We start from the raw sequence: 27997 nt of genomic DNA on the forward strand, positions 1-27997 counted from the left end.
TAGGAAATTCAAGGGACCAAGAGAAAAGTTTGAATTATCCAATATTTCGAATTACCCGAGTTCGAATTGTCCAGGTTCCACTGTATTATTGATAACAAGCATCACGGCTCGTCCAAAGGACCTTGGCATTTTACTAAAGAAGGACATAAAAACTAATTTAGGAGTACTGAATGGAAAGTTGCTTTTATCGGATCTTGGGCTATAATAAGTGATTTATTAAGGAATAAGGTCCGATTAAGCTTAGAAAGCCGTCTATGCACGTATAGAAATATCGTCCTAACACTTTCTATATTAAAGATTTTCTTAAATAGTATTCAGTCGTCTCTGGTTCAGGGAATTTTCGGGTCTATTTTAGATATGCCCCCAAACATCAATAGGACATATATTCGTTTTCGTCGCAAATCAATTATTGTTGGCTATAATTCAAATACAAAGAACTTATTCAACCATTAACTTAAAATATGCGAGCCGAAGAATCGAGGAACATGTCCATCAAACCATAAAATTCGGCTTGTTTCTGTGTTTCTTTAACTTCTTATTCTTATAAATTTTTCGTGTCGCATGACATCTGTTGTATTCCTTTTTTTCTTAAGGTCGATTCAAAACCAAATGGAATTGTCCTGGCACGAGGTAACCAGAAAAAATCAACTTATGTTTCTGCTGCAAGCTACATATCGGTGGTGAAAACTATAAAAACCCAGCGGTTAAGGATTTTAATTATTTTCAAATCAACTCCGCAAACACTACGTCTCTGCTGTTGTCCTTTTTTTCAGAATAATTTCTGCATGTGAAATTGCTTTTAGCAACAGCATGTTTGAAACTGCTGCACCACACTAAACACTGAAGACATATTTTCAACCTACTTCAGCTGTTGTTCAGGGGATGAGGTGCACAAAGCTCCCAGAGCTGTGTTGCTGGCTGGATGCTGAATATCTCTGACCATAAGAAATAGCATCCTTGCGCAGTATTCCCAAATTTGAAACTATATGGATGCCAGCAGTAGCAACCAGACAGCAGTATCAAGAAATTTCAGTTAGTTGATATCCTGGGAGCTGAATGGTCTTCGACACCATCATGCTGATCCAGCTTCAGCTTCGCAGGATGTTCGTGCTTCAAACATCCTAAAGTCGGTTCCATAAGGAATGGAGAATATGTATTCTGAGTGGATCAAGTAAAGGTGAAAGGATGGTTATCCTGGACAGTAGTGACGTGTGCCTCTACAGAAGTTTAAAGTTTCCGATTTGGCGCCAAATTTAGAATATGTGTCGAACTGGTGAATGTGTTTTACGAATCTATTCTGATAGAAATAAAAACAAATTGGAAGAATATTCTATGTTTAAGTGTACAGCGATGTGATCGAATTTTCTCATTAGAAAGGTCGTGACTCATTATTAATAGCGAACCTTGTGACAATTATTCTCAGAGAAGTTATATTCGAGGTGACAATAAAACTAAATTGATCCTTAAGTGGTAACTACCATCGTAAAAGGAAGGAGATTGAAATGATTAAATCTGGGCTTGCAGGGAGGACAGATAATAATAAGTTAGGTCCACTACATTTTACGCAGCGCAACTAAACATAAATTAGATGTACTACAAAAGATATTATGAGAAGACGTTATTCCTTTCCACACATTATGGGTTATTTAAAAAAACGCCGCCTGAGCATTCATTAACCCTCGGCTTAAGCAGTAAAAGGAATTAACAAATGGAAAATGATGAGTTCTGTTCGGGCAAAACATGTCCTCGGTCGCTATTCGTCATTTTATCATTTCATGTCCATTTATTTGTTGCTATATGCTGTTAATTCAGTGATTATAGTCAATGTGAGAGCAGAAAACTTAGAGCATAATGGCAAAATTATACGAATCACAGGCGATATAATTTTGGGCGGTATATTTCCTATGCATGAGCATAGCTTAGATGGTGCACGGCCGGATTATCCTTGTGGAGCCGTTAAGGAGGAGAAAGGAGTTCAAAGGCTTGAAGCTATGCTATATGCAGTTGACTTAATTAATGCCGATCCACATTTATTGCCAAACACTACGATTGGTGTTTTAATTATCGACTCGTGTAGTAGTGATACATATGCTTTAGAACAATCAATGGAATTCGTTCGTTACTATATGAATCAGGTAAGTGTAGAGATTGGTTTCTGGTCTTCTAAATTTTCAATAATACCTCACTAATTATTTGGAAATCTAAAAATACTATCCCAGCCTTTGTAAATTTGCTTAGCGAATCGAATGACACAAAATTAATATATCTGAGTATTGAAACTGATTTGCATATTGACAATTTCAGATGTATTCAGAAAAATATTATCCTAACACTACCATCACTTTGTGGAGTTTGGTTTCTACATTTTCTCGTAATTAAATGTTTCATAAATACTGAATATCTTGTAATGACTACTAGAGATTATGCTGATCAAGGACCATGATAAGTAACCGTAGGCGACCAAGAGGTGAGAGCTTTCCCAGAAATCTAAAAAGTTGGCAAAATTGACCATGAAGGTCCGTCCGCAAATATTCAAGTTCCATCGAAGTGCTCCGTCGACATGTGCTTGTACGTCTTTGTGCTAGCCAGGCTCGATTATCACTGTCGACCTCCCGTACTCCTCACCTCTCCTACAAATGCCAAAGTTAAGTCCGGCTTCCGAAAGTACTAACCGAGACCTTTAATTTGATACCCCACATGACTATATTTGGTAAAAAAAAAATCTACACGGATAGAGCTCTTCATGTCGCAGAAAACATCTCTAAAGCATGTAACGTGTCGATGCCTAGGAGCTACTCATTCCCCACAAGAAGACCCAATTATTGGTGGAATATTAAACTTGTCAGCCTTCAATCGATTTTCCACCGAGGCAGATTAACTTCTCAGAGCGCAAAGGCAGGATCGATCAAGGGCAAAAGGAGCATGCCTATAGGGAAACCCGCAAAAATTTCAAGCTCGCCATCTAGTGGAGTAAGAGGGAATGTTTTAAGGAGCTCTGTTCGGAAGCGAACATAAATCTGTTGGATAGCGCCTATAAAATCGTTCTTGTTTAAAAAAATCCAGGGGTTATTTTCCCAGCAAGAGGGGGGTAATGACACCTTCCAGCGCCGCCTGAATGTGACGCCGATTCTATCAATTGTAGGAGTCACTTCCTTTTTGGTAGGCTGCATCGATAATTCAATATGCAATAATGCATTTTTAACTCAGTGCAGCACTTCTCAAAAATAGCTTCCACCTCTGTGTCCGTTATATTAAATAAAGCTCGAATAAAGTAACTTATAATTTAAAGTAGATGGTTTTCTAAGCTGCTTATATATCTTTTATGGATAATCGAATATTATCGAAAACCACAAGGACCTGCTCTGAGAAATATATATAAGTGTTCTTCAACCGGCGTGCCCATAGACTAGTCAATCTGAATAACATAATTTCTGACGATTATACAGACAAGATTACGAATAGAGAATAGCATAAACGATATCATTAGAAGGTACAGTGGGAGACCAAATTACTAGAGCCACCTTTGAAAAAATGAGCATTTAGGTTGGGGTGGGCCACCGTAGAGGCGGCATGCCATCTGCCTTTCATTTTAATCGATCTCACCTTGGACTCGTTTATCACAAAAACACGAGCAATCTGTCTAAAATTTTAATGTTTTCTGCAATGACATCCCGTGGTACATTTAGTCACTTCAGCTCCAAATTTCCGATGGTACCAGCAAACCATCGGGGCCATCACAGCCACTCCTCAAGTAGTGGTCACAGACAACCCAGCGCTGAGCTGACGATGCTTCAGCGATGAATCTATTCTATTCTCCACCGGCAATACAGTCGTGGTTCATGCCTCCCATGTGCCGAAACACATATATCGATGATTCGTGAGAAAGGCAAACTCGAAAAAGGTTGTTGAGTTTGAACTTTGTGAAATAGAGATATAATGTAGAAGCTATATGGCTGACCATTTTTTTTAAAAAGAAATCTACTTACATTTTCCAAACACCAACAATGAAATTCAAATATTATTTGCATCTATTGAGGTACTTTCTCATAATTGCAGGGGTAGGAAGTGAATTCTTAATGGACGTCGATATGATTACGCAGTTCTTTTACGTTATATCCAACTGATCTTACTGTGATATTGAAATATAGACACCCAGGCTCAGATCTTCAGAGCTAGCCCGTAGCATTCACAAAGGAAAGCAGCTCTCCCACCCTGTAGCTAGAAATCCCTCTGAGATCCCCAAAGAATGGTTTACCCAATGTCCGTAGCCTGACTCTAGCTAGACCTGGGCAATCACAGAGGAAGTGCCTGAGGTTTTCCTCCCCTTCTTCGTAGCTTTGGCAATGCAAATTTTAGGATATAGGCCAGTGGCCGTGCAGACCGTCGTAATCTTGAATGCATTTGCACGCGTCTGGCACAGGAACTCTTGTGATCGAGTTATGTTATAAGCAAGCCAAATCCTCCCTGACTTGGCATTGGTAGTAAGCCTTCGCCATCAAAGACCCGCGGCTGCTAAGTAGTGCGAGTAGATTCCGCCTTTGACAGTCGCCAACGACAAAATAGCATTGTTCATTAGAAACTACGTTCAAAAAAAGTATTGCTATCAGAATATTGAAAAAAAAGAAACACATATCCTCCAAAAACAATAACATCTTAAAATTAGATGAACAATGTGAGTGGCCCTAATAATTTGGACACCCTCTGTCATCCACATTGTATTGTATCTCACACACTGATTTGCTCTTATACCATCATATGCGTCCACATGATAAGGACCCCTGTAGTAGCTTTTCCTAAAAAAAATGTGCTATACGAAAATTTGTTCCTCCTTGTTTTTATTACCATTCAAGACTCATTCATATTTTATGACTATGTATGTCGAGGCTATTTCGTTTACTAGATACTTTTACGATACAAATATCCAGCCATTAAGGACTGAGGTTATCAGATATACTCTGCATCTTGTGTATTCTATCATTGTTTTGGTTCGTGTTTTTTTTTCCTTCTTACTAATGGGCTTTGTATGGGTGCTGTTTATCTGAAATCGTTAAATAATGCAAGTTTAGTTTATTGTTCCTCCATTTTCTTCAAGGAAAAATCAGCATACTTAGTGAAACTGTTAAAAGTGTTCGGTTTATTAATAGTTCATAATATTTAAAACTGAATTTTCCCTATATGTATCTAGTTTATGGATAGGGAAGGTTGCGAAAGAAACGCTTTCATCCAGGAGAGGCTACCTCACCTCTATCCTGGGGGCAGCGTGATCGAAATTGGCGACAGATTTTATGACTTACTACTTAACAATGTTTACTTAAAGCTAACTTAAATAATAGTTAATTGGACTTTTTTTTTATGGGTGGAGGTGGAAACCTTAAAAAGACGCTGCTGCGTCAGGTTGTAGCAGTGTGTCGGATTCTCACCCATTAAAAACCATCCCCAATTCTCCGGCCATATCCCCGCGGAAACACCTCCACGAAATTGTGGGCTCTGATAAATGTGTTGAGAGCGTGGTTTAATCTCCCTCTTTCAATCGCGAATCTCGGTCTTTTTAATTTCGTTCTTTTTGGGTACTTTTCTCACTTTTATTTCTCTCTTTTTCTCTTATTTCGATTTCCCTGAGTTAGAGTGCGAAGAGTCCTATCCGGAACAGGTCTCAGCTTTGTTTTTAATCTGTAATTTAACTATTGAGAATGAATGACAGCCATTTATCCCTGAAGATTTGAACCTCCCTATCATTGCTTAAACACAAACGTTGCGTTAAAATATGCCATCACTGCGATACATCCGACCTTCAACCCCTCTCTCCTCCATGAAATCAAAAATTGTTGGTAGGGCGACAAGTGGAAATAAAGGAGACATGCGCATGATATTAAATGATAAGTGTGACTGTCTGAAACATTAAGTTTCTTAGTCGGCTGATCAACAATGTTCATCATTTATCGGCAGGGGAGCCTGCTGTGGAAGCTGAAATCTTTTTCCTATGGGGCTAATACTGGTGGTGCATAACAGCAATCCTTTGGCGGTTGACCTTCTAAGTCCATCCTTGCCGGTTTAAAAAAGGAATCATCGTTGTACTATAAATTATGAATATGTACAAAATATACTTTAAGTATCCCTTGAAATTGTCGTAATGAATCCTTATTTGGGAAAAGACATAGCTTCAGGGATAAAGTTAAATCGAACTTTTTACAAGTACAGAAGAACATTGCTAAGAATACTGGACAGATTTCTCAATAGTAAAGATAATAGAGGAACGAAATGAATTTAATTTTAATAATTGAATTCATTATCCTCATTTGCGCTTACGATACCCTTGGGAATGTAAAAATAAAATCCGTCTTTCAAATCACATTAAAGAGAAGAGATTCAAATTAAAGATGAAATCGATACTTAGGACTTTTCGACTAGCGAAAACGAATGGGAAATGGAATATCGCCGACAATAGCAGCTCTGTATGCGTCGTTGTATAACACTTCAATAAAAAAAAGGCCGGGAAAGGAGACCATCAGTGTTGCCTTTTTGTTATCAAAGGTAACAAATTTTAGTACCATTCCAGATTCATCAGTACTTCAAATACGCATTTTGCTGAGTGACATGAATAACTGAAGACTTGAACTCATACGCTATCAGCGGGCACTTCGTGAGATAGGTCAAAATTGCCGTAAAATCCCAAAAACAAAGTAGTGGTGAAACAAGCAGCTGCGAAAGCTGACAGTCAAAAAACGATGTGACGTTATTCGCAATTCGAAGAAAAAATTATTTAGATATGCCATCACAGAATATTGGGGGTAGCAAAGTTTCATGATTGTACAGCCGTTCATCTCCGAAAATAACCGAGAAAATAGGTGGCCCTTTCAAAAGTGCGTTGTATAAAAAATAAGAGTTCTGATATTCTGGTATATACAACTTGTTTGGATCTGATAGAGATCAGCATGTCTGGAGATAACCCAAAATGGAAGTTAGAGCTTGCGACGTACATACAGGTGTCAAGGATAGTGGTGGGAAAGTTCGCAGCTTGAAAGTGATTAAAGTGGGTAGATTGGCATTTTTTGACTAGGACATCATAAAAGAAGCCTCCCTTAATGTATCTTAATTTGTGGCAAAGCGCCATCTTGGGCATAGAAATATCGCTTATCTTGCAGTAGGACAACGATTGACGTCATCTGTAAACCGCCTAGTTGAATACCTGTAAAAGCAAATGCTTGTACCTTCAGGACCATGTATGGCACATCTTATTTTCCGGAAGGCATTGAGGAAGCTGGGAACGAACATTGCTCCGATGTGATTTAACACCTTCCCAATTCGTACCACGTTATCTAATATTTGGGAGATACTTATTAGAATCCGTCCATTATCCTTGCTGTACCAATACTTTTGTTGCGCCTGGTTCTGTTTATTTTCTTTCCTTTTGATATCTTTATTAAAAGGGGGCAAATATTTTGTTCTTTTCATTGTATCGTCTGATAAGCGTCTCGATGTGCGTTCTCCAACTTTCCCTCCCTCTTTTTTTTGCTTGTACCTTTTATACTCTGATATAAAGGCACCATTTCGAACCTTTTTGCCATTTTTTTGGTATAATTTTTTCGCTTTCGACAACACTAGCGACTGTAATAGATTGTTTGCTTTTGATATGTGCACACTTCGCTTCCGTCTTGTTTACATACATTTGGAAAAGAAAGCAATGATGACGATATTTTCACGGAGACACAAATTTCGATGATGACGAGGTAATCAATTTTCACAAATATCCCTTCCTTCTCTTCTGGTATTATGTAGCTGGCATACTGCACATCAATCAAGTATATTAATATTTTATATAAACATGCATGTACACAGATAGTGTATAAATATGAAGTACGTTAAGTTTAACCTCATTATGAAATTAATCATTTTATAATGAAATTTACATCATACTTTAAAGTGAATTCTGCTACTAAAAGGACCTACCAGAAAGTCACATATCAATCAGCAGTCGATATTCGTTAACAAGTGGGAGTTTGTTATTACAGACTAATTTCATTAAAGCGAAAAAACTGCATGCCTATATTATGTTACGTGGTTGCCATTTACCCCTTGGCCGCCATCACTTGGGGCTACACATTCATTGGCCATCTTGTCTTGACTGAGAACCTTGGTTTTGTTGGTGTATATCTTCAGTCTAACTGTACTGGCCTCCCTTTTCTTTTTAGGTGAGACGTCATCAGCGTGGTCACCCTTCTGCCCTCTCCCCCTGCACGCTGTCGAAAGCTTTCTCAAAATGGATGAAGAGCAGGTGAAGTGAAGTTCTAAAATCCACACATTGTACCAAAATGGTCCGCAGGGTGTTGACATGGTCAACACAGGAGGATCCGGAGCGGAAAACAACCCCATCTCTGTCGACCAAGCTTTTAAGCAGTTTTTTCATGTGTTATAGGATTACTTTAGCTACGGCGGCACGGAGCACGCAGATACCCCTCTAATTGTCATCCTTCTTCCACTCTTTCGGAAAAGACTCGGGTTCCCACCATTCCCATACGAGTAGAAGTAGCAGATCATCATCGTGGGTGAGGAGTCAACCGTCAGCGTCCTTCACAGTACCATCGAAAGATTTGCGACCACATGCGCTTCTTTTTATGTTCCGCTCTGTAGCATCCTACGCTTCCCTCACCAATGTCACGGCTCAGAAATCCATAAATCTCCCACCCTTACTGTTACGATCTCCAAGACCGTGCTCTCCCATGGCAAATCTCAGCAAGGTGTTGTCAAAACATCCATCACCTTCACAATGCTACCTTTAAGAAGCTTTACAAAGTCTTTCACTGGATTCCCGTCTGCTACCACTCAGCTTTCCAGAGTGCAAAAGCATATTAGCCGCAAGAGGGGGAGGAGTACTCTCCAGTGCCACCATCTTACTTAGCTTAGGCCTAGAATGTCCAGCTGGAGTGCTCGCCTGTCTGTTTCAAACAAAACTTTAAAAGTAGTTGATACTTATTCTGACGCTTCATACATACCCGCGCCACCCCAGTCTCAATCTTTAACTTCAGGCAATACTTCACTACTTTGATGGGGGAAATAAATAGATTTATTACTCTTTTTCACTATTATCTGCTATTCCATGCCGACTAATCATGCAATTTCCTATTAATATTCTACCGCATCTCCCACTTTCTCGCAACACGAAACGAACCAGCTTTTACTAGCCATCCAACTCAAATCACTCTCAAATAAAAACCAAAATGGACAAGAAATGAAAATGGAAATCACTTCAATGTGATTAATTTATCCAGGTCAGCCATAAGGGTAGATATAATAATGTAAAAGAGAAGATAGACAGTATTATTACGAACAGGAAATGAATGGTTTTCGAGCCTTTTTCTTTCGGTACGATGCTTCACTTCATTTAATTTTTGAAGGGCCTCACTTTATGCACCCACAAGGATGTTCAATATTTCTCCCTTTAATTGTTGCTGGAAGAAACAACGCAAGCATAGAATGGAAGATGAATGGGAAGTGAGTGTTCTTTTACACCTTACGATTGGTGTAAGTATAGATATCCACCGGAGTTGATATGAAGCATATTCAATGGTTGGACAAATCAAAAGAGGCCCTCTTACTTCCACTGCTATTTAATAAATATGTTTTTTTCTATCAAGTCTGTACACAACCCTATAATCCTACCACCTACATACATATATAGATTTAGTCAGTAATTTTCAGAGTTGTTTAAATGCCGCAGTAAACAATAGAGTCCTTTCGGCTGGGAAGAGTATGCAAAGGTGTATTGAAAGAAAAGGCGATTAGCCGAGTGGGGGCTAATGCTTAGATGCTGCTAGGCGACGAGTTGATGATACTTATGAAACTGAACGGTACTAAAGAGTCAAGTAGCTTTTACAGCCAATTAATTTCCATATTGCGGCGCCCTAAAGCTTTTAAGTTTCCTTATTCATAGCGTTTCCACACCATATAGCAAAGGCGACCGTACTATTGAGTAATAACGTCAACGATATTGAGTTGGTGGTAGCAAGGCAAGTATGCATGGTTTTATCGTTTTTATTTGCCTAGACAAAACCAACAAATGTTTACCTGATTTTCTCAAAATGAATACTAATTATGTCTAATTCCCTTTCAAAACGATGAAGTTTATCTCCTATAATCAGATTAGAAAATACGACAGCTATCTTTTATAATTTAAGCTCTAATAAAATTATACGAAGTAAATTAAAATTGAATCCTTTCATCAGTAGCCCTAACTCCAAATATCGATATGATGAAAAGGAAACTAATATGAAGAAAATCCAAGGAACAAACCAATTTAAAGATAGAAAAAGGTATGAGCGGAGAATCCTCCCTCCTCTCCCTTTTGCCAGGAAAAAAGTGCTAGAGCGAGGAAAATCATAAGCTTAAACTTATATCTGATTCTGTTTTCAATTTTTAAAATTCTATCTAAATCTTGCCCCCAGTTATAAACAAGCTGGAAAATCAGGAGCTGGACACCTTAGGTAAGAAAGGTTTTTGTTTTTCCTCTTCAAGGAAACTTGGGTCACGATTTCTCCAGTCTAAGAAGTCAACATATTCGTTGGTATATTGTCAATATATATATATATATATATACGTACATATTGAAGACGTTACCTGTATTATCACGTTCATCCTAAACAAATAAACTTTGGATATTACCGCTTAATATGTTCATATATATATATATATCCACCTGATGAACGATGTTCAACATGTTGGCTCTTTGTGTAAGCACATACATACGAGTGTATACACTAGTGGTAAGAAAAGCGCAATGAAAAACGTTCTGAAATGGTACATTTCCAGGTAAAAGTGCTGGGTAATATTCAGTAAAAGTAAAAGCGCCCCGTAATCCCACAACCCAAAGGAAATGTGAGTTACTCAGATATTGTACGTAGCATGCTTTGTTCTCAGTCGACAACTCTAAGATTGTTGCAAAAGTATCAGCCGACGGGAAATACTGGATGCAAAAAGGAATTGGAAAGATCTAAGATAACTTCGTCAAGGGAAAATCGATTACTTCATCGGCTGTCGTTTCGGGATTGCTTTGCAACAGCGGCTGATTTAAAGGAATAGTCGATTTGGACCGTAAATGAACATATTTCTATGCGTTCTGCACGGTATCAATTACATGAGAAAGGACTTCATTATTCGAGACCTATAAAAAGATTACAATCTTCTAGTTAGATTAAGCGCACAAATTTTAGATATCAGTTTTCTTACAAAACTATGGGATCCATATATGTTGGACTGACCTCTATGAAGTCCTGACGTAAATTCCTTTGAAAATATTTACAGTTGTTTGAAGTGCCGTGTTAGCGGACATTAGCAGCTCCATTTTAAGCGCAGACTGGTGGACCTGTAAAACAAAGCCCTAACAAACCCCGCAACCTCTTTAAAGTCGTCAGGAAAAATCTCCACCTGCGCAAACGACACTGTTTCCATTATTTTCAAGGACATTGCCAACCATTGCATTCGCGCATTCCTCTGAAAATATCGTACCATCACTACTGAACGTAGTTTCCCCAGCGAATTAAGCACGTTGTGCAGCACGATCTTCTCAAAGGTGCATCTTCTATCACTCCAGATGCTAGCTATTGCAAGGAAAGAATTTGATGATCGTATGAAACCGGGTATTTGCAGACTTTTCAATAGCTCCACTCTATTTGGTCCCTAAGCCAAATAGCGGGAGATTATAGGCGTCTGAATGATCAGACAATTCTCGACCGGTACTTTGACACACATGATTACCTCTGATGGAATTCAACCAGACCCAGACAAGGTTGAAGCTGTCAAAAACGTTCCCCTGCCAACTACGGTGAAGGATCAGCGAAAGTTCTTGGGCATGTTAAACTTCTATCGTCGTTTCTTGCTCAAGGCGGCTTTGGTTGCTAGTTTCCTCGACGACCTCTAGTCGAATACACTCCCTGGATCGTGTCGAGCAATAAAGCAATACGGGTCTGCAACTCTCTGTGTCGTCATTTTTTTCATTCAGATTTGATTCTATAAGGAGAACGGGACTTGTTCCACTTTACGGGGACCATATTTTAAGCCCTACCTCCACCCTCTTCCAATGCATATTGAAAGTTAAGGGAGTTTCGGAGACAACTAATTGAACTCTTTCGTTAGATATTACTAATTAATTTAATTTTTTAATTACGACCTTCAATAGGATTAATCTATTCTTTATCTCTTGTGTATTACAGGATATGTCCGAGTATAAATGTGATAACGGGAAAACCCCAACGTATGTTCCACATAAACCAGTCGTTGGGGTCATAGGCGCTTCTTTTAGTACAGTGTCAATAATGGTTGCCAATATTCTTAGATTGTTTAAGGTAAGTTTACAAGGCTATTTAAACATTTCCAAAACCTTTGAATTGTAGTTTTGCGTTCATATTAATATTCCAGATAAAGTAGAATAATAATAGAGTACTTACCACTCACCCCCAACAATATCTGCTTGTTCGGCATCCTGAAACAGATAAAGTACAAACATTAATGAAAAGATAAATAGTGATTTCCTTAAGGAACTTAGTGTACGTTCATCAACAATAAATAAATAAAGTGACACGAGAAAGATTTAATTCATGGAATAAATTTAGAATGTGTGAATTAATTTGAATTACTTGAAAAATGTAAAATGTACTTCTCAAAATCAGCGAAAAACATGATTCTGTCCTTCAATGAATTTGTCCCTATCTTTAATTTTTTTTACATTCAATTTATTATCTTCATTCCTCATTTGTTTACAGATACCGCAAATTAGTTACGCTTCAACAAGTACCGAATTATCTGATAAATCGCGTTTCGAATACTTTAGTCGTGTTGTGCCCCCGGATAATTTTCAAGCGCAAGCTATGGCCGAAATTGTTCGAGCACTTAATTGGCTTTACGTTAGTACAGTTGCTGTGGAGGGTGACTATGGTGAAAAGGTAATTTCGGCTGTATTAAATTAAAAAGGAAAAAAATCAAATAATATGTATGATGGGACAAAGTTTTTGGGGATCAAAAAAGGCCTCCAGGGAACCTAATAGTTGGAAGAGTCCTGAAAAGTAAAGCACATACATCCATACGTCCTTTCTATTTCTTCTAAATTTTTTAAATATTTAATTAAATTGTTTATTGAGATACATTACTAGTGCATAAAGCGAAATTACTTTATTATGTAGAGATAGGGGGTTTCATTATGGAAATAACCGTGTCATTCCAAATTTCATTTTCAGACTGCAATTCTTGTAACACATCAATGAATCCTTCAGAGTTCCTCTTGTCTTCCATTTGTCACTCAAGTTAAATTGAACCCGCCACCAATGCTGGGTTACCAGAAACAATGCGCGCAACACTTGTTTTTTGGTGAATAATTTCAAGTACTAAAAATTTCCCGATAATTGTTACAAATTTAAATTTTAACACCTTGATGCCAACAATCGCCAATTAATTTGTAAGTAGTCAACCCCCTCACGCCACCACAGCAGAACTCTCCGCGACCAATCTCCTCCTCAAGCAAAAACGATCTCTCATCCCATCTCCCACTCATCAGCAATCTCTCCGATCAGTCGGTCCAGATTCCGTTATGGATAACCACAGCAGAACTCTCCGCGACCAATCTCCTCATCAAGCAAAAACGATCTCTCATCCCATCTCCCACTCATCAGCTATCTCTCCGATCAGTCGGTCCAGATTCCGTTATGCGGAGACTTCAACTTAGAATTTCATGCCGCCTCAGCGACAATAACACCACCCCCTGCCCCCGCTTAGAGACAAAAGAAGCATGTACTCACCAACACAGCGCGTGAGCGACGCCCAAATTACGACGACTCTACTGATGACCTTCACTTTCAGGCAACTTCCGATCCAGTTTCGCAATATACTGCTTTGCTGCACTGCTTAAGTGAGGAGCCGCTTATATACTATATCTCTGGCCTGAAATCCAGGAGTTCGGGATCGTAGCTCGTAAACCCTCTCCCAAAGCCACAGATTTGAATTGTACCCCACTATCAAATGTTATTGGTTCAGGGATTTCAAACACATGAAATATTCTCTTCTCCAGAAGGTTCGTGGTAAACCCTTTAATCGGCTCCACGAATGAAAACTTCGAGAGAAAATCGAGAACGACTGTAACGTTTCCGGCGCGAGACCTGAGGTGTCCAATCGGATCGAAAATGACCCCCCCCCCCCTTTGACCCGTTTCACAATTACGAATGTAATCCTTGACCTGTGAAACATTTTCAGGCCAATAGAACCGCAGTCTACCCGTGTGCACTCAAGGGATGATCGTGGGCGCGGGTGATCATCTCAGCTCCTCTGGAATCCAAAGTTTCGCAATGTACTGCTTTGCCACACTGCTTAAGTTGAGGAGCCGCTTATATACTATATCTCTGGCCTGAAATCCACGAATTCGGGATTATAGCTCGTAAACCCTCTCCCCAAACCACAGATTTGAATTGTACCCCACTATCAAATATTATTGGTTCAGGGATTTCAAACACATGAAATATTCTCTTCTCCAGAAGGTTCGTGGTAAACCGTTTAATCGGCTCCACGAATGAAAACTTCGAGAGAAAATCGAGAACGACCGTAACGTTTCCGGCGCCAGACCTGAGGTGTCCAATCGGATCGAAAATGACCCCCCCCCCCCTCAGGGGACAACTCGCCAGGAGCATGAACTGACCGGTAGGGTTAAAAAAGGTAACAGCGACGAAAGCGCCGCAGGAGCTGGGGGTCGATCCATCCTCAGAGAGGGTTTTAAAGCGAATGAGCGCTGTTTCTCGTCCAACATCTCTTTAACGAACAAGCTCAGCCTGGACATCAATTTGGCTTCCAAATACGACACTGACAGCGATTCCGAATTCACATCGTACGGTTTCCTAATATGAATTGCGTGGAACAGACTTCGAATAAATGTTTATTACAGCCAAATAGAAATGCAGTAAATCGATTTTAGTCGTATCAGGGCTGTAAGCAAATTTCACACCTGGCGGTGAGGGCGATGACGGGCTCCATCGCGAATGGCTGTCAGGCAGGTACTGACTATCGCAGACGGGCAATTGTTGTTGGGATCGGTGTGAGGAAACCAGCACCTAGCCTCACGCGCGGCAAAATTACAGCGTTGGGAACTTTATTTTTGCAACAACCCTTATAATACCTTAAAACCGACCCTCGTAATACCTTTCAAAAATTGAATATTCATAAGTTTTCTATAATGAAGTGTGATTTGCTTCAAATTAAATTAAATAAATGGCGTCACACAGCTTGATTTCGATTCGAAAGAGGCATTTTTCCTACATCTAGTTTTCTCTAAACTTATAGGGTATAGCATCATTTGTGAAAATAGCAGGCAAATTGGGAATATGCATTGCGATATCGGAGAAAGTTGCTAGAAATTCGAAAATAGATGACAAAAGAAGCATGTACTCAACAACACAGCGCGTGAGCGACGCCCAGATTACGACGACCCTACTGATGACCTTCACTTTCACGCAACTTCCCATCCGGTTTCGCAATGTACTGCTTTGTCGTTGAGGAGCCGCTTATATACTATATCTCTGGCCTGAAATCCACGAATTCGGGATCGTAGCTCGTAAACCCTCTCCCCAAACCACAGATTTGAATTGTACCCCACTATCAAATGTTATTGGTTCAGGGATTTCAAACACATGAAATATTCTCTTCTCCAGAAGGTTCGTGGTAAACCGTTTAATCGGCTCCACGAATGAAAACTTCGAGAGAAAATCGAGAACGACCGTAACGTTTCCGGCACGAGACCTGAGGTGTCCAATCGGATCGAAAATGACCCCCCCCCTTTTGACCCGTTTCACAATTACGAATGTAATCCTAGACCTGTGAAACAATTTGAGGCCAATAGAACCGCAGTTTACCCCCCCCCCCCCAAACCGCAGATTTGATTTGTACCCCACTATCAAATGTTATTGGTTCAGGGATTTCTAACACATGAAATATTCTCTTCTCCAGAAGGTTCGTGGTAAACCGTTTAATCGGCTCCACGAATGAAAACTTCGAGAGAAAATCGAGAACGACTGTAACGTTTCCGGCGCGAGACCTGAGGTGTCCAATCGGATCGAAAATGACCCCCCCCCCCCTTTGACCCGTTTCACAATTACGAATGTAATCCTTGACCTGTGAAACAATTTGAGGCCAATAGAACCGCAGTCTACCCGTGTGCAGGGATGATCGTGGGCGCGGGTGATCACCTCAGCTCCTCTGGAATCCAAAGCTTTCAAGCCTGTTGTTCATGCAGCCTATTTTCTGATGCATGATTGGTTTGCTTGTATACCAACCTATAGCATACTTACAGATCAGGGTGTTCGAATTTTACCTAATACGCTCCACCAGTCGCAAATAGTCCGCAGACCGAAAATGTGCGAATCAAAATCCGTTCCCATTCCTCTCCATCCACTTCCACTGGTGAATTCATAGAGAGAGAGAGAGAATTCATAGAGAGAGAAAGAGAATTCATAGAGAGAGAGAGAGAGAGAATTCATAGAATCCGGCACCAGATGTCAAGAGCGTTTTCTGTGTTTTATGATGAGAAGAAGAATTTTTGAAGGTCTACCGTGAGAGAGGGCAGGGATGCCTTTGTCCATCAGTCGCATGGTTGCATTGCATGGTTGCAAAACGATAGAGTGGTTTTTAACCAGTTCAACTTTCTTGGGCGGTTGCTGGACTCTTCACACCTGAGTCGAATGTCTCGATAGAAATTCGCGAAGCACCCCCGTTCGTTTTGGGTCCGGCTGTGGATCCGATTGATCCCGCTACTCTAGCAAAATAGAGAAGTTCCCTTGCAGAGTCGAATGGGTCAAGAATACGACCCTATAGGCAAGGACTCGTCTGACCAATACCATACGTTAAACCTCAGGAATTTAATATATGTGATATTTTGTCAGGGGACAACACGCCATGAGCATGAACTGACCGGTAGGGTTAAAAAAGGTAACAGCGACGAAAACGCCGCAGGAGCTGGGGGTCGATAAGCCAATGAGCGCTGTTTCTCGTCCAACATCTCTTTAACGAACAAGCTCAGCCTGGACATCAATTTGGCTTCCAAATACGACACTGACAGCGATTCCGAATTCACATCGTACGGTTTCCTAATATGAATTGCGTGGAACAGACTTCGAATAAATGTTTATTACAGCCAAATAGACATGCAGTAAATCGATTTTAGTCGTATCAGGGCTGTAAGCAAATTTCACACCTGGCGGTGAGGGCGATGACGGGCTCCATCGCGAATGGCTGCCAGGCAGGTACTGACTGTCGCAGACGGACAATTGTTGTTGGGATCGGTGTGAGGAAACCAGCACCTAGCCTCACGCGCGGCAAAATTACAGCGTTGGGAACTTTATTTTTACAACAACCCTTATAATACCTTAAAACCGACCCTCGTAATACCTTTCAAAAATTGAATATTCATAAGTTTTCTATAATGAAGTGTGATTTGCTTCAAATTAAAGTAAATAAATGGCGTCACACAGCTTGATTTCGATTCGAAAGAGGCATTTTTCCTACATCTAGTTTTCTCTAAACTTATAGGGTATAGCATCATTTGTGAAAATAGCAGGCAAATTAGGAATATGCATTGCGATATCGGAGAAAGTTTCTAGAAATTCGAAAATAGATGATTTCGATCGGATTATCGATAATTTGAGTAAGGCCAATGCTCGTGCCATTGTCATGTTTGTTGATGAGGACAACGTAAGGTAAGTTAGATATTGGACAAATATGTTTTTTAAGAACAATTTTTAACCCAGAATAATTGCCAATGCGGTTATGCGAAAAATTCCTTGTGGCCGGTTTGCTATCACATGGTTTATATGAAATATGCATGTAACTCCAAATTTTAGATTAGCATGTTCAGAAAAAACTTGATGTCCTTTGAAATGCTACTTATAGTCAATATATCCGTTGCTCTCAATTGGTTTGGCGAAATATGTCCGAAAAAATAAACAAACTCCAATTTCCTTTCATGTCAATGATTTTCCTTTAATTCTTCGTATACGTATTTCGAAAGCCCCTTGATACCCTCTTCATCGGAATAAGCCCAGAAATGTCCTTGATCTAGGTATATACTATTTTAATCCAATTGCGAGGCAAAGCCTCTGAACACTCAGATCCTAGTGATCCATTGTACTCGATTCCCCCCGTCTAACAGAATATCCCGGATTCGTTTATGTATCGCAGGATTTCCGCTAGTGGATGTAATGATATCCGCTGCAGCTGTAGCAACCTGATGTCTGATGCGTCCACAGGTGGGGCATAAAATGTTCCGTGGATTCCACTTCCTCATTAAAGGATTAGCCATGCTGCTGACACCCCAATTGTTGGTTCCGATCTGGACAAGGGGAAAATTAAACCCTCTTTTGTTAAAGCATCCGAGCTTTCACTCAACTCCCAGAGTAGTTCCACCGTATTGAATCTAGAAACAGAGTTCAATCGAAAACTAGATCCGGTTCTACCAATAACTCTTCCAAGGCTTACAATCCTTTGTTTACATCTTCATGTGTTTTTGGACACCCTTAGTGTAGTAGGCTTCTCCATGATGACATGGTGGTGTCCGAGGGGTAACGAACACTCATATCTGTTTTCACTGATATCAGAAAGGGGATATGTAAATTAAGATAAAATTAGAGCGTAGTTATGAAAATAGTATATATTTAGATTAAGGACATGTCTAAGCTTATTCCGGTGAAGAAGGCAGCAAGTGGTTGCCGAAATACGTATACGGAGAATTAAAGGATCACTGACATAAAAGGAAATCGGAATTTCTTTGCTTATTTTTTCGACCATGAATTTAGTCAAAGCAAACAACAAGCAATACTAATGGCAAAGTATCTCGAAAAAAGTATTATAGAATATAGAAAATTTTTCTAATTGACGGATAATCTATAATTTAGAAAATTGGTAGCATACTAAAGTCAAGAATAATCGTTCATTCTGAATTAATTTATATTTTATTTTCCTATTTTACGAAATATCCAGGAAATTGTTACAGGCTAGCGTTCGAGCCAATCGTACAGGGTATTTTTATTGGATAGCGAGTGATTCATGGGGAGCTAAGGTTCATCCGGTACGTGACCAAGAAGAGGCAGCCGTTAATACAATAACAGTATTACCACATCGAACAAATTTAGATGGTTGGTTGTATTTCTTGGATATTGGATAAAATAATGTTTCGCTGCATTAAAACAAGAATCTTCAAACAATATATTTCTTTTGATTTGAGTATTTGGGGACATTTTTCAAAAAAATCGACTTCATACTTTTAACGCTACCAACATATTATGCTTTAAAGGAAATTAATACCATCCGTGAGCCTTAAATATTCCATTGAATTGAGAGGACCACTTTTCATTTGAATATTCCTTTTATTTTTAAGCTGGGCTACGCTTTTCTCAGTAAAAGGAAGGAAAATCAATTTAGAATTTCAGATAATTCAGCTTAGTCATGTACTTTATACACCTTCGCATTCGCAGCTTTTCCTATTTCTTCATCATTATCGCTTCACACTTTCAACCCCTCATCTATGCCACAAACAGAGAAATAATGTTGCTACCCAATCAAGAATGGAAAATAAAAAACATAATATCCTCACTGGAGATATTAGTATTTCCTTTTCACCATCCGGTGTCTCTCTACGTGGGAAAAGGACGATTTGAAATGGGAGGAGGTATCTAATTTTCAACTGATATAACTGACAAGGGTTAAGTTCCACAAAACGTTGTTAGTATTATAAAGCCCGAATATAATTTGACATGGATAATGTTGAGTTTAGATAATTGAATTTAATTTGGGAGTAATCAAATAATGGCCAGGATGGGGTTAATTTCAGATTGGGCTTCTAATTTAAATTGCTTTTGGATTTAAACTTACTTTAAGTTTCACTCATGGTTCATGTCCCCTCGATAAAACTTTTTGTCGGATTTAGTGTAGCAAGGAATCATTACAGATGGAATTTATTTTACATATAGTGATCAAAATTTAAATCCGGGCACTGTGGTATAAAATATATAAGTGTTGAGGAACGTGGTAAATATTTGGCTAGGATTTTTCTCTATTATTCATGACGACATCCGTAGCCTACACAATGACGAAATCTATGAGCGATACCATGACTGTCCGGTTGTGGATAAAATACGGCTCAATAGGTTACGGTGGGCGGACCACTTAATCCGTATGATGGTCTATATGGGAAATAGCTCAGGTATAAAAAGAAGTCGACGCAGATCCTGCCTAAGATGGAGCGATAGCGTAGGCCAAGACACCAGACAGCTTTTAGGGATATCGAATTGGTGGACCTCGGCGCAAAACCGGGATGTCTGGAGTTCCTTATTAAGGCAGGCCTAGACCGGATACCGGTTGTTGCGCCGTTGATGATGATTCAAGACGACATCCATCAAGTTTTTTTGCTCGAAATGGATCCTTCACGAAGGCTACCGTCGACATAATCCCACAGGTTCTCAATAATATTGCAGTCCGAGGAGGAGAGGTTTGAATAGTTTTGGACAATTGAACACTACCCCATGCTTGTTGTTCACGTTTTGTGTTTAGGGTCACTGTCTTGGCAAATACCTAACTTCTCCGCGCTGGCATCTAGATTTTTTTTTTTAAATTTAGTTATTAGAACCATGCCCAAAATATTTGGCATCTTCTACGCTTGTTGCGCCGTTGATGATGGTGATGAAACGTTCCATTGCACTATTGTATGCGTAATAGCTTTAAGGGCAGTGAGAGAGTTCAATTTCGTTCCCCTCACTAAATAGAGGAGGTAGACACTCTTATTGAGGGTCTCCTCGATCGCGTTGTAGTTCCATGAAAGTGATCGGGGGTACCTTGATTTCCTGGATAGTGACCAATAAAGGTCTTGCAAATACCGATATTTCGGGAACCACTTGTTCTTTTCACCAGTGTTAACAAGCCTTGTTGGGTTGGGGACATTTTTTTGAGTTTGAGGTCCGGATTTCAATGTTGCCTACGAAAATAGAGTTCCTTTTGTTTTTCGCCCTCAGCTAAGGTTTTATTTTATCCTTTTTCGTGAATTTTCTTTTCATTGTATTCAATAGTAAAAAAAACTAAAGCACATGCAATTCGTTCTCCCCCTTTCTGAAAACATCTATTTCATACGACGGTGTCCGCATTTCAATTTTGCTCAGTATAGATATACATCTTTCGTTTTTGGATAAAAGTTTGTGGTTTGATTTGGAAATTTTCGTTAATAATTATTGCAGGCTTTGATAGATATTATAAGTCATTACGGCCCAAAACGAACTCACACTCTTGTACGAGTAGTAAAAATATAAGACAGAGTTTGAACAGGACTGAACATATTATAAACTGTCGTAATGTTTGGTTTAATGAATTTTGGGAGCAACACAATAAATGCACGTTTGACATGAAAGGTCCCAAAGTTTGCAATGGACAAGAAACTGTCGACGGTTACGATCAAGAAGGATTGGTGCCATTTGTTGGTAAGTGAATAATATGAATTAAATATCTTCCCTTAGTTTTTTTTTATTTATGAATCTGAATCTGAATTTAGTGATGAGTAAAATAATATTCGGGACTAATAAAAATACCAACTAATTTTCTATCGTATCACATACATTAAAAGTATTGTCAGACCTTCTTTATTATTCACACTTCTGACAAGAATGGAAGTATACAGATCAACATCATGGAGCAAAACTGCTTTTAAATATCGCTTCGATGAGTTGATAAAGAAATGCCATTAGGTGACATCAGTGAGGATATTGAGCCATTTTACTTGGAAAATATTCGATGTAATTAACGCCGACGATAAACAAAAATAAAATTTTTTAACTTACGGAATAAAAACCAGTAATTGTTGAAAAGTGTTTTTCTTAATTCTATACAATCTCTTCCACTTATTTTTATTTTAACAGTTGACGCAGTCTATGCAATGGCTCACGCATTGCACAACATCGTTGAACATTATTGTGGGCATATGCCCTACGTTTTGTGTGATATAAAAGAACATATTCCGGGCGGTGCTGAACTCCTTAAATATATCCATAATGTTTCCTTTATCGGACAACAAGGTACAAAGGTAAATTAAGTATAGTTAATTATTAGATTTATAAGCAAAAGACAGATTGCAGTAGTAGTATGTAGCTATCTTTCGGTTTGGGTCATCTGTTAGAACCATTTTTCGGCAATCACCGAGGCACAGAAAGATTACGCAGGATTTCAGAGCCTCAGGGCCAGACAGTGCATTGCGTGCCAGAAGTGTAAAGTTATCAAGCACGTACAGAAAGAAGTAGGCTTATTCCCTCGCTCTACAAAACGTTTTCATACGAGTTCACGCGGTGGCCTGAAGCAATACCTTTGGCCGATATTTCCGTGCAGTCGTTCGGCGAGGCCCTTTGTCGGGAATAGATCCCACGATTTGGAGTTCCAGCTGAAGTCATTACTGACCGGGGAATGCAGTTCGAATCTACCCTGTTCTCGGAATTAGGCAAACTGCTAGGCTTCAAATGCCATTGGACGACTGCATACCACAATCCAATGGGATGCAAGAACGCTGACATAGGACACTGAAGGCCAAATAATGGCACACGATTATTCTTCGTGGTCGTTCTACTTGGCTTACGTACAGCCAATCGTGAGGAGTTTGCCCCTAGCTCCACCGAGCTAGTATACGGGGAGTATTTGAGACTCCCCAGCGATCCTGTGTTCGAAATCAGATCAGCCCTTTCCACCACTGGGCTTTTGCGCTTGCTCCGGGACGCCGTGGCAAAATTAAAATCACCCCCGCCATACCGCCATTCTTCGACGAAGGCTAACACTCCCAAGGACCTGGACGTCTGCACACAGGTCTTGATTTGCGTGGATGCTACCCGCTACTATGAAGTATTGAACAGAGGGGAGTACTTCTATAGGCTTGACGTCGACGGCAGACCCAAGAACGTCTCCGTGTCCAAGCTAAAGCCTTTTGTCCCCGGGGCTGAGGTCTTGAGGAAGAAAGGTGCACGGCGCGTGAGATTCGATTTGCGCCTCCAAAATTGGCGGACCAGACATCGAGTTTTGTCGCTGAGATTGTTGAAAATCTAAGAATACACAGTCAATAAATTTGAAGGAAGAAATAACTAAATCTTTTTTTTATAATATATAAAGGTAGCACAAAAAAGTGTATTTTTTCAAATGAGCGTTTTAACGTATATGTATATATGTATAAGTAAATCTTATAGCATGTTTAGTTATAAGCGTTTCTCCCATCCTTAAAGGTTCGTTTCAATCAAGATGGGGATGCTTTTGGATTCTACAACATTTACCAGTATCAGAAAAGATCTAGCGGGAGATATGACTATGTACAAATCGGAACGTGGAAGGAAGAGTGAGTATATACACAGGCAAACATCTATCATATTCTGTAAAAGTTTTATTTTTCCTTGCTGCATATATATGTATGTAGGTTACATGCCCTAAAAGTTTTATGAAAGTCATGCGAGGTGGGGTGGATTATATGTAGTATAATTTCAAGTCGAAGAAAAGTTTCACTTTGTGGAATAATTTGCCCATAATTGCTGATATGATATTGAAAAAACTTTTGATAGTAAGCGAGCAAGGAGAAATAAAAGTCATAAATGGTCACGTAACCGCTATGGTTACTACCTCAAAAATGAAGTGCTGTATGGCATCTCAAGGCTTAGCTCAAGTTTGATGTTTGCACTATTCTTAAATTTTCTCCTACTTTCCACAGCTTTAATATGTAGATACATACATCTTATATCCAATACTAAAAATCGGTTGTTATAACTCCTATGTAGGCAGTAATCACAGCTGTATAGGCAGTCATCCCACAATGGTTCGTCAAGAAATTAAGGGACCGATTCCTCAACAGCTTTTAAATTTCATCCATAAGAAATCCAGCCTCAAAATCGGAGATAGCGTAAAGTAGAATTCATATCAGATTTCAATATCTTATATTGTTATACTGACAGTCAGCGAAAAGGCCTGAATTCCTATGAACCCTCCCTATCCTCTTCATCTCCACGAACGTGACGAAAATTTCAGTTGTTATTCCTTTTTGTACCCCACTATCTCCGTTCGCGGGGGCTGACATGAAGTACTGTATACCCACTTCCAAGTAAGAAATAGTAATTGTTCTTCTTAGACAGAATTGTTTCCCTTTTCTGCCTGATAGTGGATAGTGTGTGTTGCTTCCTATCTTTCTGCACGGAGTCGAGACGTGGCTCAACGTTATTTCCTCTGGCCTCCGCACTTCACGGTTATTGTTTGCAATTATAATAAACGAGGGAAGACCATAACATCTTATCTTTGGGAAATCCTCCGAAAATTTGACGTAGCGAAAGTAGCGGCCTAATTCTTGAGAAAGTAGACTGGCAAGGCAAACATACATCTTGGATATATGCGAGGATATGTGGTCGGGATTAAGGCTTGAGATTTTGCTGAAAATATGAGCTTGTCGAGTTTGTTTTGAATTAGTTGCAAAATGGAAACAAAGAATCACACAAAGCATAACGACAAAAGAAAAGAAACTCGTTATTTTTAAATATAGCAGTTTAGTAGTGTGTTGTCCTCACTCAAGCGACAGTCATTATACTCGTTTTAATGAGTTGTATGAAGCAACATGATAAATTGCAAAAAAAATTGTTTCATATCAGCACTTTCTTTTGAATGGCGTATTCACATCTGATTTTTAATTTTTTTTTCTTTGCTCGTACAAGGAGTTGGAAAATTTTAGGACACGTCCCCTTCAGCTCCACCTCACAAACGACAGAGCTAAAGCGGTCGCATGTGGGATTCGTACCCACTAAAAACCACCACCGGTTTTTCCAGCCCCAGTCCCGCGGAACCACCATTTAGGTATTGCTTCGAGCAGCTTTCTAGTTTTTGGGCCCTTTTGCCACCGGTTTGGCTTTGACCACCTTTTTTTTCTTTCGTAGGCTTTCTTAGAACCTTAGCCTGAGTCTTCTCAGGCGGGCGCTCCTGAGCCTAACGCTCTGTCCAGTAAACTAATAGTCCGACAGCTATCAAATTTGTATACGTATCTTTTGAAAGTTAGGCTTAACTAAAAACCATATGGATTTAATACTAGACGCGCTAACTCCATGTTAGCTTACGGATTTTCAACCCACCTGGTATGTTCTTTACGAACAAAGCCGTAGTTGTTTTTAAAATGTAATTAGTCATTTTCATAGACAAGAAACTCCCAAAAATATATTACAATATTTTTTTTCCTATATTACAGATTAGAATTAAAACGTGATCAGTTGTTTTTTGAGCTAGGTGTGCCACGGTTAATTTGCAGTGAAGACTGTCCATTGGGTTCAGTGCGAAATCATCAGGTTACAAAAATCAGTCAATTGTTGTTATGGTTCTGTTTTTTTGTTGACTATTAAACTTACAGGATCAATGTTGTTGGTCATGTGTAGAATGTCGTGAAGATGCTTACGTAAGCAACGACACGTGCGTATCTTGTAAACCTGGTTTTGCACCAAATGAACATCGTACTGGATGTAAGAAAATTAAACCCGAGGTAATACAATGGGATGACCCATGGGCAGTTGTCCCATTGGCTGTATCAGTCTTTGGAATTTTATCAACTATTTTCACAGCATCAATTTTTATCAAGTGAGTGTTTGCTGCGAGTGACTCATACCTGACGTTAGAAAGTTATTATATTTTATGCATATATCTACGTAAATATCCTTACAGATATAACCATACTCCAGTGATAAAAGCTTCAGGTCGTGAACTGTGCTACTTACTACTAACAGGAACGCTATTCTGTTACGGAATGACTTTTGTGATTTTAGGCAGACCCGGCGAAGTAATGTGCAGTTGCGTACGCTTGGGGCTCGGTTTGGGCCTCAGTATGTGTTACGGCGCTATACTTGTTAAAACGAATCGCATTTCACGAATTTTTAATATGGGGGTAAAAACAGTGAAACGTCCTTTATATATATCACCACTTTCCCAAGTACTTATCTGGATAGGTAAGTAAAGATTTTTCTCTTGGTGCAAATATAGGACTAGAGATACTCAGGATACATTAAACTGAATAGAACCTCTTTTTGCGACGATACTCGGATCTTTAGCTATTGTTGCGTTTCAATTAACTGGAGCAACATTGTGGCTTTGGTACGATCGGGCTTCAGAGAAGGAGATTTATCCGCAGAGTTTGGTTGCCGTACTAATGTGCAAAGCGTCACAGGAATCGATGGTTTTATCTTTGGGTTTTAATATGTTACTAATTGTTCTTTGTACGGTGTATGCATTTAAAACAAGGAAAATTCCCGAAAATTTCAATGAAGCTAAATATATTGGATTCACTATGTATTCTACGTGTATTGTATGGTTGGCATTCCTTCCTATATATTTTGGATCGAACAGTGATTATAAGGTAATTAAAGATTTAAGGCTCTAAACATTACATTTAATTGATATATTGTCCAAAACTTTTGTAAATTAATATTCCTGTAGATGCAGCTTGCCAGTCTTTGCATGTGCATAAGCATTAGCGCTTATGTGGTAGTCGGCTGTTTATTTACCCCGAAAGTTTACTTGGTGCTATTTCAACCGGACAAAAATGTGCGCCCTGGTCCTGGAAATCAGCTAGCTGTAAGTAATTTTGAATTTTGCATACCTCTACCCCACGGCATGAGCAATTAGCGTTAATTATTTATAAAAGCGGGCTCCTCCCTGATTCCTCTTGTTTTCATATATACGCTATGCACCTCCTTGTCGTGTGTATATTTATACTTGTTTACAGTCACCGGATTGGACCTTTAGATCGTGCGTTTTCATCGCTTCATGTTAACCTTGCAATAGTAATGCCGTCACATCATAGCTGGGACTAAATGGTAGAGATCTGTATGTAAGTCAATCAATCCATTCATGTTAGGGGTTCGACTCATCGTATAAGAGGCTAGCCAAGTGAGGAGAGCCAGCAAAATAGAATCGTTTAATCCTGGTAAATATCACCACAGAATATCACACAGAAGAAGTTGAGCGACACGATTAGTACGCTACATATTCAGTTCAGCGAGACGTGCGATTTAATTCAAACATCGGCGAGTGAGGTGATATCATGATAATGATGATCAGCCGGTAAGGTGACTTGGGTGATCTGTGTAATGTGTGCACAGGGTTACGAGTGTTTTTCTGCATTGCAAATGGAGCGAATTGAAGTATTGTATGTATGAATTTTTGCAGTACTATCTTTATCCCAACGATCAATAATGTACTTTTGCATTATATATACATATTTTATTAATTAGCTCCCCTTGTAATTTTTTTTTGTAAACTGAAAATTCTTCGATGACAAGATGGAACAGTTTTTTGGTATGAGTCGCTTTTTAATTTCCCTAGATTGAATCTTCCTCACAGTCACTAACACTGCTATAGGGGATGTGCTAATTCTTCTGTATCGATTCAACAAAAAGTCATATTTTCTACCGCTTTTCCTTCCTTCCGTAGTCTCCATGTCTGCTTTAGATTTTCCATCGTACATTGAGGAAATGGGCAGCTCCTTTTATAGATAATTACCTATTTCTAAACTAAAATAAATAATTGTAATCCAAATATACAATCATATAATTTCAGATGGCGGGAAAGGAAATTCCGGGTCGGTCCTCTTCAGTGGGTTTACGTTTTCGTTCAAATGTATCGAATAATCAGCTATCACATACACAGCAGTCAATTACGTCGCCGGAAAGCCCTTATACAACAACCCTGATGCCGAGTACAAGTGGTATTGGGCTAAGTATATCACAAACAGTCAGTGCGCCCACTATATCCCAAACCGTAAGTATACCGACAATATCGCAAACAATGGAATCTAATGTTGACGAGGAAATGTACGAATTAAGAAAAATCAATACGAGCGCCGAGATAACCAACAGTCCGATATCAGAGTGAAAAGGATTATATCTTGACGTTGTTGTTAGACAATTTTTTTTCAAAGTATTTGAGCAAATATATTAACATTAGATATATA

General features: G+C 39.3%; 1 protein-coding gene across 4 annotated transcripts; it reads left to right on the forward strand.

Moving 5' to 3' along the window:
- Positions 1-1033: 1033 nt before the first annotated feature.
- Positions 1034-27997, forward strand: LOC119660741 (metabotropic glutamate receptor 7-like). Of its 4 annotated transcripts, XM_038069445.1 has the most exons (15): positions 1049-1177; positions 1374-2135; positions 12204-12335; positions 12753-12932; positions 17551-17717; positions 18997-19151; positions 21243-21482; positions 21918-22081; positions 23259-23368; positions 25247-25343; positions 25406-25629; positions 25714-25994; positions 26064-26401; positions 26482-26619; positions 27604-27997. In XM_038069445.1, exons 2-15 carry the CDS (start codon positions 1716-1718, stop codon positions 27916-27918), a joined length of 2961 nt encoding a protein of 986 aa, XP_037925373.1. In that variant the 5' UTR covers positions 1049-1177; positions 1374-1715; the 3' UTR covers positions 27919-27997. The 4 variants fall into 4 exon arrangements, with proteins under 4 accessions (XP_037925372.1, XP_037925374.1, XP_037925375.1 ...); XM_038069444.1 differs by having other exon boundaries at positions 1034-2135; XM_038069446.1 differs by having other exon boundaries at positions 1034-2135; positions 26097-26401.

Source organism: Hermetia illucens, chromosome 7 (assembly GCF_905115235.1).
Source record: "Hermetia illucens chromosome 7, iHerIll2.2.curated.20191125, whole genome shotgun sequence".
Lineage (NCBI taxonomy): Eukaryota > Metazoa > Arthropoda > Insecta > Diptera > Stratiomyidae > Hermetia > Hermetia illucens.